Source organism: Rhinopithecus roxellana, chromosome 5, assembly GCF_007565055.1.
Source record: "Rhinopithecus roxellana isolate Shanxi Qingling chromosome 5, ASM756505v1, whole genome shotgun sequence".
Lineage (NCBI taxonomy): Eukaryota > Metazoa > Chordata > Mammalia > Primates > Cercopithecidae > Rhinopithecus > Rhinopithecus roxellana.
Genome location: NC_044553.1, coordinates 30,963,782 through 30,977,081, shown reverse-complemented (window position 1 = coordinate 30,977,081; position 13,300 = coordinate 30,963,782). Strand labels below are relative to the sequence as shown.

General features: G+C 45.4%; 1 protein-coding gene across 9 annotated transcripts in view; it reads left to right on the top strand.

Annotated features, from left to right (window-relative positions):
- The window catches only part of FRMD5 (FERM domain containing 5), a 337,862-nt gene that overhangs the window by 279,941 nt on the left and 44,621 nt on the right, over positions 1 to 13,300 (top strand). For 5 of the 9 annotated variants that reach the window (XM_030931281.1, XM_030931282.1, XM_010385235.2 and 2 more), the window contains 3 exons: positions 2,910 to 3,014; positions 7,396 to 7,438; positions 7,668 to 7,746. In XM_030931281.1, coding sequence (XP_030787141.1) covers positions 2,910 to 3,014; positions 7,396 to 7,438; positions 7,668 to 7,746 — 227 coding nt within the window. Of the gene's footprint in view, positions 1 to 2,909; positions 3,015 to 7,395; positions 7,439 to 7,667; positions 7,747 to 13,300 lie in introns of those variants that run through there. The other 4 variants (XM_030931284.1, XM_030931283.1, XM_010385236.2 and 1 more) reach the window with 3 other exon arrangements.

The following is a 13,300-nucleotide window of genomic DNA, read 5'->3' as shown; positions in this document are numbered from 1 at the left end:
CCTAGGTCAAATCCAGCCACATACTGGGTTCAGTAGCTCTTAGCTAGCTTGGTCAATGCCCTGTTTTTTAGGGTCTTATCAGCCCATAGCCTCTAGTCATGTGAAACTGCTGTCTGGAATTTTTATTCTCTTGTGACCACCGTATATTATTCCTGTCTCAGACGAGGAGGGACGTGTGCCCACATGTTGCCTCCTTCTGTAGTTGAGCTGTCTACTCACCCATTCTTCCAGCTCCTGCAAGGACAAACTTCTTAACATAACTGCTATGAGATTAGCTTCCTACCCTAGTTCTCCTTGGATAGTATGGGGTGAGCTAGCAGAAGGGGAAGAGGGGAAGTATAAACCTTTTGTGAAGGTCTTAAAAATATGCTTATTCTTGGGGCAGGGCCAGGCCCTTCGATAATTACCCACAACCTTGGGCCTTGGCATGGGAGAGATCTTTGGATCTTATCTTACAACCTCAATTTGTGAGGCAAACATGATAACCACGACACTACAGAAATTCCTCATACAACCTCAATTTGTGTGCAAAATTAGACACAGACCCGCCAGAGATGATCATCTGAACTAAGCTGCAGAGACCACTGTAGGGAGGCCAGCGATGGATGCTGTGCAGGCTCCAGGTGTTTTGACAGTTTCCTGCAAGTCATTCTCCTCCCACTTCATCCTTGGCACCCAGGCAGGTCTCTGAAGTAGAAGGTTATGGGTTATAAACAGCCTAGCTTTTCACCATTTTGTGAAATCTTTCAGCCAATCTTTTCTCTTCTATTCGTTCAGTAATTTATTCCACAAAGAATTGTTGAGGACCTGCCTGCCATGCCTCAGGCCCTGTGCTAAGTTCTGGGGGAAGGCTTCTGACCTCATGAAAATTACACTCTAGAAAGGAAGCAGATAGTAAATAAATAAGTAAACAAATCAACAGGATAATTACAGATTGGTATAAGTGCTATGAAGGACATAAATGGCAAAATGAGATGGAAAGTAACTGGGAAGGTCTGTACTACAGGGAAAGGCGTCTCTGAAGAGGGGACTTTTGAGCTGAGTCCTCAAAAAATAGGAGTGGCTGCAAAGAGCTGCAAGAAGAACATTCCTGGCAGAGGGAATGCAAAGACAGAGAGGCAGAAAAGCCTTAGGGAGTTCAGAACGGAAAGGCCATGGCTGGAGTATAGTGAGAAGAATGATTTTGGGTGAGTGCAGAGAGAAGTCAGGAGCCAGGCTATACAGGACTTGGGATGCCATGATAAGAGTTTTCATTTTATTCTAAGAGCAACAAGTATTAAGAGAAGTAACATAAAGATCATTGTATGTTCACATTGTTTATAATAGCAAATTAGAAACAAATGTCATCAATATGGAACTGGGTAAATAATTTTAGATTCATTGCAGTGACATGCAGCAGTTAAAAACTATGAGGCGTATCTATATATATTGCCATAGAAGGATTTGCAAGATACCCTAAGTGGGAGAAAAGAGCTTAAAAATATGTTACAAAATGTATTTTTAAAAGAGGAGATGTATATGTATGTAGGTTTGCCTGTGTATAAAACATCACATAAAGGATATACAAGAGGGCTGGGCATGGTGGCTCACGCCTATCATCCTAGCACTTTGGGAGGCCAAGGCAGGCAGATCACCTAAGGTCAGAAGTTAGAGACCAGCCTGACCAACATGGTGAAACCCTGTGTCTACTAAAAATACAAAAATTAGCTGGACATGGTGGCGCATGCCTATAATCCCAGCTACTTGGGAGGCTGAGACAGGAGAATCACTTGAATCCAGGAGGCGGAGGTTGCAGTGAGCCGAAACTGCACCACTGCACTCCAGCCTCGGCGACAGAACGAGACTCCTTCTCAAAAAAAAAAAAAAAAAAAAAAGAAAGGCTATACAAGAAGCTGGTAACAGTTGCTTCTGGGGTGAGGAACTGGGGCACAGGGTGGCCAGGGTGGAAGGGAGACTTACTGTTCATAGTATATCCTTTTGTATGTTTAAATATCCTACAATGTGCCTGATCACTTATTCAGCAAGAAAGAGATGGTGGCCGGGCGCGGTGGCTCAAGCCTGTAATCCCAGCACTTTGGGAGGCCGAGACGGGCGGATCACGAGGTCAGGAGATCGAGACCATCCTGGCTACCACGGTGAAACCCCGTCTCTACTAAAAAAAATACAAAAAAACTAGCCGGGCGAGGTGGCGGGCGCCTGTAGTCCCAGTTACTCGGGAGGCTGAGGCAGGAGAATGGCGTAAACCCGTGAGGCGGAGCTTGCAGTGAGCTGAGATCCGGCCACTGCACTCCAGCCCGGGTGACAGAGCGAGACTCCGTCTCAGGAAAAAAAAAAAAAAAAAAAGAAAGAGATGGTGTCTGAATTGCGGACACCCTCACTGCTGTGCAGAGAATGGACTGGAGAGGGCAAGAGCAGAGGCAGAGGGTCAGTTAGAAGGCTCTGGCAGTGGTCCTGTTGAGGGATGGTGGTGGCTTGACCTATGGTGTTGGTAAATGGAGAGGAAGAGATGTGGATGGATTCACGATTTACTTTAGTGGCTCAGCCAGCTGGGCCTGGTGTAATTACTGCTGTATTCCACACTGACATTCCCTACACCCACAGTTTAAGAAAGCTTTGTGCATTTGAGATGGGAACTGGGCTTACCTGACTCTACCCTGACTTCTCTGACATCTTTGTGGTGGGAAGGGTTCTTGGGCTCCTTCCAGGTGCTAAAAGCCTTGAATTCCAGACAGTGATGTATCACAATGTGGAGGACATAGTTATGGACATTCACCCCTTTCATAGACACTTGCAACAGTTGCAAACAACTTTTAATGGCTACAAAAAAAATAACAAACAAACAAAAAAAAAAAACAAAGTTACACTGAAAAAGCCCACTCATTTCTCAATGGAACTTTCTTTCTTTGCAGAGAGATGCCAAAGGCCAGTACCTGTTTGACCTTCTTTGCCACCACCTGAACCTACTTGAGAAAGACTATTTTGGTATCCGCTTTGTAGACCCGGATAAGCAGCGGGTAAGTCAATATTCAAAACACAAAAGGAGGACAGAGCTAGTCAGTAAGCCTGAGATCTTGAACTGTCGTTCATATTCAAAGTCAAGCTTCAGGAATCAGGGACCAACCAGACCCTGCAGTTGGATGTCGTCTCTTCAAATCATAGCATTAGACCTGGAAGGAACCTTGGCTAGAGCTCACCTGGAGAAGCTTGTCATTTTACAGTTGCTGAAGTGGCAGGCTAGGAAGCTTAAGTGATTTGCACAAATTTGGAGGCAGAGCAGCTGGGCTGGAGTTGTGGTCTCAGAGCCCAGGTCACAGGTGAGCCTCTCCTGCCCCCTTTCTAGTAAGCAGCTGAACCACATTGTACTGGTTAAGAAAGGCCTCACCAAAAGTGCCATACCAACCCAATTTAGACAGGACAGAGACAGAGCCAAACCAGCATGGGCCTTGCAGGTCTTGCAGTTCTTGCTCTGCTCTACACAGCATAGGCAGCTCTGCAGACACAGGGCATTCTGACAGACAAGGGTTCTGGTATTCCAGACAGATACAGGAACAAGTCCATTATCTCAGGCCCCTGCCTATTTCTCCACCTTCATCTCCCTGACCTGTCTTCTTCCTGCTGTGGTGCCATCAGACAGTAATATTTTTGCTCTCCAGATACATCCTACCTTCTTTCTGTACAGAGCCTTCATCTATAGAGTTCCCCTGCCTAGAATCTTCTTTTCCTCACCACTCCACACCCTTCTTCCAGCTAACTCCTTTTCACACCTAAGATCGTAGCTTAGACTTTTACTTCCTCTGGGAAGTCTTCCCTAACCCCACTTGGTATTAGGGATCCTCCTATGGGCCCCCATGTGCCCTCTGCTACCCTGTTATAGCACTTATTACAGCATTCTGTGATTACCTGTGTTCCCTGCAAAAATATAAGTTCCATGAGGGCCTGGACTTTACCTCATTCATCACTATCTCCCATGTAACTAGCACAGGCCTACAATGTAGTTGGTGTTCAATAAATGTTTTCTGAAGAAATGAATGTGTGAGTGAGTTAATGGCTTATAGTGTTGTATTTCTTACATCCATTTGCTTAGCCTCCCACCTGCAGTTTCTATAACTTCCCTTCATCTACCCTTTGCTCTTTGTGGAGATGTACTCTCTGGCATCCCCACTAAAGTGGAGAGGTAACGGTGGACTATTTTTTACAAATGGTGTTTCTTTGTTTGGTCCAAACTTTTATCCTTAAAAAGGAAGGCTGGCTGTGTGCAGTGGCTCATGCCTGTAATACTGGTACTTTGGGAGGCTAAGACAGGTAGATTGTTTCAGCCCATGCGTTCATGACCAGCCTGGGCAACATGACAAAACCCTGTCTCCACTAAAAATACAAAAATTAACTGGAAATGGTGGCATGTGCCTGTAGTCCCAGCTACTTGGGAGGCTGAGACATGAGAATCACTTGAACCCAAGAGATAGAGGTTGCAGTGAGCCAAGATCACACCACTGCACTCTATCCTGGGAGACAGAGCAAGACTCTGTCTTAAAAAAAAAAAAGGAGGGCCAGTTACTCCAAGGTCTCTTCATCCCCTAGAGTAGTGGTATATGAAGAAAAAAAGCCAAATTGTATCCTGTTCATTGGTTTTTTTAGTTAGGTCAGAACTTGCTTGAGGAGAGTAAGAGAATATGTGGATCTGGTCCACATATGAGAAGAATATGAGAAGGAGCTAGAGAGAGATAAGAACATGGGAAAGAGGAGAAATAAACATTTATGGAGTTCCTACTGCTTGCCAGGCTCTGCGCTGCACACAAACCTAGTTCTTCCAGCTGATGTATACTGCTTACTGAGTTGTGTCAGGCACTAAGCTAAGAGCTTCACGTGTGTTATTCCATCTCATCCTTGACAAAATGAGATGAGTATCCCTAATGATAATATCTGTTCTCCAGATGAGTAAATGAAATCTCAGATAAGTAACTTCCCCAAGGTAAGTGGCAAAGCCAGCCTCAAGCTCAGACCTGTTTGACTCCAGGGACAATGTGCTTTCTGAGATTCCATGCTGAATGTATAACTGATAGCCTCTGAAAGTTGTGTAATTCTGTGCCTTGTGGGAGGGGTTAAGGAGAGCAGAGAGACTTGAGAGAGTATCTGAGGGTTTGTAGGGAAATGGGGACCTGTAAAGAGTTGTCCTTAGTCCACTGATTCATGGTAGGATGGAGGAGCTGAGCTCCCCTGCTCCCTCAGGGTGTAAGGGCCTAAAATAAACCTCCTTCCCTGGGTCTCGAGACAGTCCGAACCCAGCACTCACATCCATCCCCATGTCACTGCTTGCTCTGCAGGAGCCTCCATGCATCTGGAAGCTCTCCTGGTCTCTCCTGGAGAAGCTGTCCTCACTTTCCTTCCCCAGGATTCCTGACTCAGGCCCAGGGCCTCCACCTTCTCTTGGCCTCTGCTTTGTACCCTTTCAAGTCCCTAGAGTCTGAAGATTGTGCCACATTGGCCCATTCACTCAAATAGAGGAGGAAACCCTCCTCTCTGAATCTTCTTTTCCTCTTCTTTTAATCCCTCCTCCTTAAGCCCATGTTGTTTGTTTGCTAGTGAATCTGGGACTGATTTGGTCAGGCATTTACAAAAAGCCACTCTAGCCGTCACCATATTCTTGGGTTCCTCTCAAGATTTCTCTGCCAGACTCCAAATCCTATGGATCGACTGTGACAGCTCTCCAGTCCCTTCTTACCCCTTGCTAGTCTCTTCCAGCCTCAGTCCTTTCTTGAGCTCTCACTACAATAAAACTAAAATCTTCTTTCCAGCTATTGCCAAGGGGAATAGCCTTTTGTCATTCAGCTTTATCTGCCCTCTGCTGATAATGCATCTCACAGTCATTAATTTCCACCTTCCTTTGTTTATTTCTTTTAATCTATCAGTCTAATGTCTAGAGGTGTTGGTGTTCTGTGTACTGAGTCCCTGGCACTGACTATGTTCTCCTAACTGTCCACAACCCCAGTGTGCTCTGAACAGATAGGCCTCCTCCCTCTTCATAGGCATACCCTGGAACCCCAGTTGTTTCTGAGCAATTTCATCTCTTGCCTTTGCCTCCCTGTGAAGCTGAGCCGCAGTGGGCCGTGTAATGTGAGAAGGACCTCTTAACCACATTGAGTGGCTATAATGAGTTGCCAGCCTCATGGGAACTCAGATCAGCAGAAGCAGGAGAGCAGAATGTCAGCCCAGATTATCCACGTGGAGCTGACGGAAGAACTGGCTCTTAGTGGGTCCATTAACTGCATGACCCATGGCCCAGCCCAGAAGGTGATCACTGGGAATTAAGGGAGGCCAGGATGCTGACTGCAGGGCCCTGGCTCCTCTCCTGCCAGAGGGAGGACTCTGCCAAGACATTACACTAAATGGAAGTAGCAAGAAAAGAAGGAAGTATGGGCCCAGTCCCTTTGCCATTCAGCAGCTACCTATTGAACTCTGTGCTAGGCACTGGTGATACAGTTGTAAACAAGACGGACAGTTCTGGGCCTTCATGGAGCTTACATCTGGCAATGTTAAGTTACCTCTGGATAATCAAACCCCAATTAATAGCAGTCCTACCTAATCCTGATTAGCAAAAAGCAACAAACATCAATAATAAATTTTATAAAGGACCCATGTAGAATTAAGAAACACATATAGAATGGTTTCATTGCTTCCCCCAAACATTTAAGTACCATGGGAAAATGTATTTTGCCTCTGTGTCCTGCCTCCTTGAAAATCCAAGGGGAAAAGGGTACTATCCTACACGTTGGTTGTGGTTAGTTATCATTTGAGATTTAGATTTTAAAACATTGCTGGATGCCAAGGAATCTTGAGTATGTGTTTTCTAACACAAGGGTTGGCAATTTATGTTACTCAAAGAAAGATGGAATATATACCAGCCATCCCTGACTTAGGAAATTTCCACTTATCGCTGCTTTCTAGAGTTGCTACCAATATCTTCTATCCCCACTCTGCTGCCAAAAAAAGAAAAAGCTGGTGCATAACACACACACACACCACCCATTAAAGTCAGTATTTCCCAACTCAACCCAGGTGGGGCTCTGTCCCCACCACACATACATGCAGTTGCTTGTGCCTAATCGCATGCCAAAAACATGGCTGAGAACTTTGGCACCCTGCTTTAGAAGACAGCATTTCCAGGGAAGCCCAGAAATGGCATCTGAAGCTGGAACTATTCCCCCCTTCACAGCTGGCTTCATGGGAGCTCATTTCAGAAAATCATGTCACTCTTTACTCTCCAAACTTATCTTTCCAAGCTTTTGGGCTGCTTTCACCCTAGGCTACAATCTGTCTAGTTTTTTAAGTTAGAGAAAACAAGTTATATTTTACAGCCCTTCTCATTAGGGTTTTCATGTTCTGTGTTCTCTGTTTCAGCATTGGCTGGAATTTACAAAGTCTGTGGTGAAGCAATTGAGATGTAAGTATTCTCCATGAAAAGACTCAAGCCACACCCCTGGGGAGGGTGGCATGAAACCTCCCACTTGCCGCAAGTTTTGGTCTACATATATAATTTCCCACTGTTCTCAGTATAAGTTGGCCCTAAATATATGAGGGTTCTCTTCTGATGCTTCATGCTAGTGGGCAGTAGAGCCCTGTCCTCTTCTGGGTGAGGGTCTTCCCTGATGGGCACCTCTTTTTCTCTGCAGCCCAGCCTCCATTCACCATGTGCTTCCGTGTGAAGTTTTATCCTGCAGACCCTGCTGCTCTGAAAGAAGAAATAACCAGGTGAGGTGAACATGCTTCCCGCAGCCATTAGGACCTGTTGGAGAGCATAGGAAAGGGGGATGGTGAACTCTTAGAGCCTCTCGTTTGGAAGCGCCTAACTCTTAGAGGCAAGGGACTCTTCCTAAATATAATGACTTCTGTATTTCATTTCCACATGCTTTCTTTGTATACCCCTCACTGCAGTTGGAACAGAGCAGACTTCTTTCCTTCAAGAAGTGTGAATACTACATCTTGAACTGGTCACTCTCAAGGGATCTGCAGTAACTAATCAGAAGCATCTTTTCTTTTACCTATCATGAGGCCACTGTGGACATTTTTGGAGACAGCTATGTTGCTGCTTATTTTGGGGGTGAAAACAGTTTCAGGTAGTCTAATGGATATACTTGGAAAATGCCAAGGCATCGCACCGAAAGATAAGCTAGGAGATACTGAAGATTTTAAATCAAAATGGGTAAACTCTAGTGTGCTGTTGGATCAGGTTCATGATCAGCTCTTTACTGTGGGAATCATGTTCTGTGGCAGGCAGACAGCTGCGTGGAATGCCTCCTATCTATCCAGCGCCACTTGAGGATGAGAAAGAATCTCTCTGCCTACAGCCATCCAAAAAGAGGGTCAGTGAGTGAGAGCTTCAAAGCTTCCCCAGGATTTTGTGTGTCTGAGCCAAATTTACTCTGAAAGCCTCACCTCAGAGATTCAAGAACTCTACAACAGGGATCCCTAATTTTTATATTAGAAAGACCTAATTTTGACATAAGCAAAACCTTGATGTTACTTTGTAGAAGGCAGGACCATAGGTGAGGATGTGATGCCAGGGAATCCTAGAGCTGAGGAAGAGACAGCACTGTCAGCCCTAACCCCTTCCCTAAGACCTTGGAGACAGCAAACGTGGGAATGAGGATATTGCCAGCCATATAGACCATTTATCCTACAAGGCTTTGAGATCCACTCCTAGATCCTGAACTGCTTGGGAAAATTCCAAAGACAGAAAAGGAGAAGGAAGAAAGAGGAAAGAATATGGAATTCTTTTCTTTTTCTTTTCTTTTCTTTTTTTTTTTTTTTTTTGAGACGGAGTTTTGCTCTTGTTGCCCAGGCTGGGTGCAGTGGTGTGATCTCAGCTCACTGCAACCTCCGCCTTCTGGTTTCAAGCGATTCTCCTGCCTCAGCCTCCTGAGTAACTGGGATTACAGGTGCCTGCCACCTGTTTTTTTTTTTTTTTTTTTTTTTTTGTATTTTTAATAGAGATGGGGCTTCACCATGTTGGCCAGGCTGGTCTCGAACTCCTGACCTCATGACCCGCCCGCCTCGGCCTCCCAAAGTGCTGCGATTACAGGCGTGAGCCACCGTGCCCGGCCAGAATTATTTTCATTTCCCGATCTAAAGAGCAGGCCAGGTGAAAGGAGCAAAAATTTCTCTAAGAGGGGAAATCAGGAAATGGGGAGAGGAGCGGGCAAAAGCAGGAATTAGTAGTGCAAAGGCAACAAGGAAGTGGGACGGGGAGAAAAGTGGCTTCTTCATGGGCTCTTCATATGGGAGTTGAGGGAAATCTTCTGATGGAGTCAGAAGGATCAGGAGGGCTTGTTTCCTGCAGATGCATAGGGCAGTGTGTGCCCACCTATTTTGAAGCACTGAAGACAGTGAGTGTAGCTAGAAACAAATCTCATGTCTCTTACGAGGCATAGAAGCTCCGGGCTCTGCTCATCTACATGGAAGTAGAGGTGGCTCTTGCTTTGCTTCAGAAAACTAAATCCATCCAAATCATAGACACCCTACCTAAGGCTTTAGGTAGATAAGGGTAGAACCACTATGTTTAAAATTTCAGGCCAGGCGTGGTGGTTCACGCCTGTAATCCCAGAACTTTGGGAGGCCGAGGCGGGTGGATCACCTGAGGTCAGGAGTTCGAGACCAGTCTCGCCAACTTGGTGAAGTCCATCTCTACTAAAAATACAAAAATTAGCTGGTCGTGGTGGCAGGCGCCTGTAATCCCAGCTACTTGGGAGGCTGAGGCAGGAGAATCACTTGAACCCATGAGGCGGAGGTTGCAGTGAGCCAAGATCGTGGCACTGCACTCCAGCCTGGGCAACAAGGGTAAAACTCCATCTCAAAAAAAAAAAAAATACAATTTTCTAAATCCAGTGTTACTATCTTATATGAATGGACAGACCTTCCTACCCAAGAAGCAGCATAGACCTGGGAGCTCAGATCTTACTTATGTCACTTGTTTGCTGTATAGCCTTGGAAATAAGATGCTTAACCTCTCTGACCTTAGATTACTCATTTATAAAATGGGGATAATAATATCTACCTCATAGAGTTGTCGGGAGGATTAACCACTATCCCGGCCTCTTATGCTTCTTAATACACCCACAGTGAGCCTAACACTGAGCAAAGGCTCAATATTTCGTTGCCAGATTCATTATACAGTCCATAGGCCCCAGGGGCTCTGCATCATGCACAAGTACAGTTAGTACTGGCTTTTCTCCCTTGTTTATGTGAAAGGCACTTCTTTTCTAATAATCTCCACTCCTTCTCTGTCCCCTTTCCCCACGAGCTAGAATCCTAAAACTTAAGCAGCTAATTTCTGAGTCCTGAAAGAGAAAGCTATCCCAGGTAATCATCCAAGTCCTGGTAAGCACAGCATTAGGACCATGGCCAGGCCTCTCACCAAGTCAGCAGACTTCAAGGACACTAGCAAGATAATGAGCTCCTCTCCATCTGCATGCATGTGTGCTAACCATCTTGGGCAATTTTCCCCTCTCTCTCAACCTCAGCAGCGTTCTTTACCTAGTATGCAATTTTCCAGCATTGTCAGGAGTGTGAACCACAGGTGCCTGGGCCTGATTTGCAGTCTTTGTGCCTCTCCCTCCCTGGGGCATTCTGTGAGGCTGTGGAATTAGCTGCATTTTTCTCCTCATTCACATCCCTACTAATCTTAAGAGAGTAGATACTGGCCCCAGCCTCACTCAACACCCATAATTCATCCCTGGCTTACAGCCCTCCATCCCACCTTGCTGCCAAACTAATTTAGCTGTCAGTGTGTTTTTTCCAGGCAGTATAGGTCCTAAATTTCATTACCGTCTCAGCCATTCCCATAAAGCCAGGCTGAGAGAAGGGGATGAAGTAGGAAGTACAGAATTTGCTTCAATTTATCTCTTGGCTTCTTCCCAGATGATAAATTTAGTTGCCAAATCCTGATTAATTTCTTTTGTCATTTTTAAAGTAATAGACAGCTTTTCTTGTCTAGGCTAGAGACAAGGCAAAGAAAATGGGAAATCAGGTAACAGATTTGGCTTTTAACAGGGACTGCAGGTGTATGAACTCTTTGGGAAGATCAAGTAAGAGAACAAACTGACTGCAAATGGGACCCCACTGTCCAAGGAAGCAAAATGTCTGACACGCAACAGGTGCTCCAAAAAATGTTAATAGAATGAATAAATACATACATGAATGAATGGCGTCATCAGGTCACTTATTCCTTCAGTGAACATCATTTGAGCCTAGCTTAGGCTAAGACGGATTGGCAAACTTTTTCTGTAAAGGGCCAAATAGTAAGTATTTTTGGCTTGTCGGGCCATATGGTCTCTGTCGCAACTACTCAATTCTGTCATTGTAGTGTGAAAGCAGCCATAGACGATACATAAATGAATGAGCAAGGCTGTGTTCCAGTAAAATTTTATTTCATTGGAAACTATGACAGCAGGCTGTAGTTTGCCAACCCCTGGGCTAAGAAATCAGAAAGAGCTGGCTTCAAATCCCAGGTTGTTCTTTAACTAGCTCTGTGACAAGGCAAGCAACAGTATCTCTTAAGCACTCAGTCTCCTCATCCATTAAACAGGGATTAAAATGGTAGTCACCAGCCAGACGTAGTGGCTCACACCTGTAATCCCAGCACTTTGGGAGGCCAAGGTGGGCAGATCACCTGAGGTCAGGAGTTCAAGACCAGCCTGGCCAAAATGGTGAAACCCTGTCTCTACTAAAACCAAAAAACATTGGCCAGGCGTGGTGGCAAGTGCCTGTAATCCCTGCTACTTAGGAGGCTGAGGCAGGAGAATCACTTGAACCCAGGAGGTGGAGGTTGCGGTGAGCCGAGATCGCACCACTGTATTCCAGCTTGGCAACAAAGCAAGACTCCGTCTCAAAAAAAAAAAAAGGTAGTCACCTCATAGAGTTGCTGGGAGGACTGAATGAAAGAGGGCATGTGAAGCAGAGCACACAGCATGCACTCAGTAAATGTGAGTCTTTATTGTTATTTTGTTTTGTTATTATTTTGTCATCTCCCCAATTGAAATGTAAGCTCCATTAACAGGACTCTGGGTTGTTCCCTACTGCATTCCCAGCACCTGTGACAGTGCCTGGCACATATAGTAAGTGTCAGACGGATGGATGATGGATGGATGGACGGATGGATAAGCTAGGCACAGGATGTTTAGGCTCTCTAGAAGAATATTAAAAGTAAATACAACATAGTCTCTGACTTCAAGGAGCTTATAGTCTAATATGGGGGAGGAAGACATACTAAAACCTGACTATAATTATAGTCAGGAAAAAGGAAATAGTAAATAGAGGAAGCTATTTGAAGGAAAGAATCCCTTTGAAAAAGAATCTATTTGAAGGGAAGGTGAGGCCAAAGGATCTTCTGGAAAAAACTCTCCAGGAGCCTCCAGTGCTTTCCTGTGGGCTCATCCCTACCCTGGGATATCAGACAACATTATGCCAAAGCCAACACCCTGGAGAGATGTTCGCATTACACAAAAGCTCAGGTTTTCCCTGGCGTCTTGCAGGCTCTTGCTCATTCTGTCCTGATTCACACTCCAATCAGTTTAGGACAACACTAGCATTCAAACAAAAATGGAGGTGAGGTCAAGCCTCTCTGAGGCCAGAAAGAGATCAGCAGAGTTTAAAAACCAAAAACCCACTTTCCTCAGAAGCAAGCTTGTTCTCCTAAATCTGGTCTAGAACTGATTTCTCCCTTGGTCCCAGTGAGAATTTCTCTCTGATGACAAAGGGTTCTCCTGACTTGGATGAGGACTAATCTGATAACTGAGTGAATTACCATGGGGCTAGAAAAGGCACTGGGCTGAGTCAGAAGGCCTGGATTCTGATTGCTGTGTTACCTCAAATAAGTCACTCTCCATCTCTGGACTTCTATTTCCTTGGCTATGAAATGTTCTGAGGTTCAGAGATTCAGGAGGGCTGCACCGGGCAGCTCCAGCAGGCTGATCCCTTGCCTGGCAACACACAGTGGCCCTGGAGATAGTGCCTCAGGCAACAAGATAGTCTTCCTTAGGCCCTTGTGTGGCCGGGGAGAACATGCCAGGGTCTCTTGTGAATGGGTCTAAGGATGCTATGAGTCATGTGGAATATATTTCCACCAACAACACTGAGTCATTGGTTATCTCCTTAAACGAACCAAACACAAAGCTTGATGGAAGCCACTGTGGCAGAAAGGGGAGGGGGAGCCCCGGTGCAGCTCGCTCGCTCTCTTGAAGCTGTCAGTTGATTCTTTCATGAGCTCATCTCCTCTTGTCCTCAACTATGGTTTGCTTCTTAAGGATAC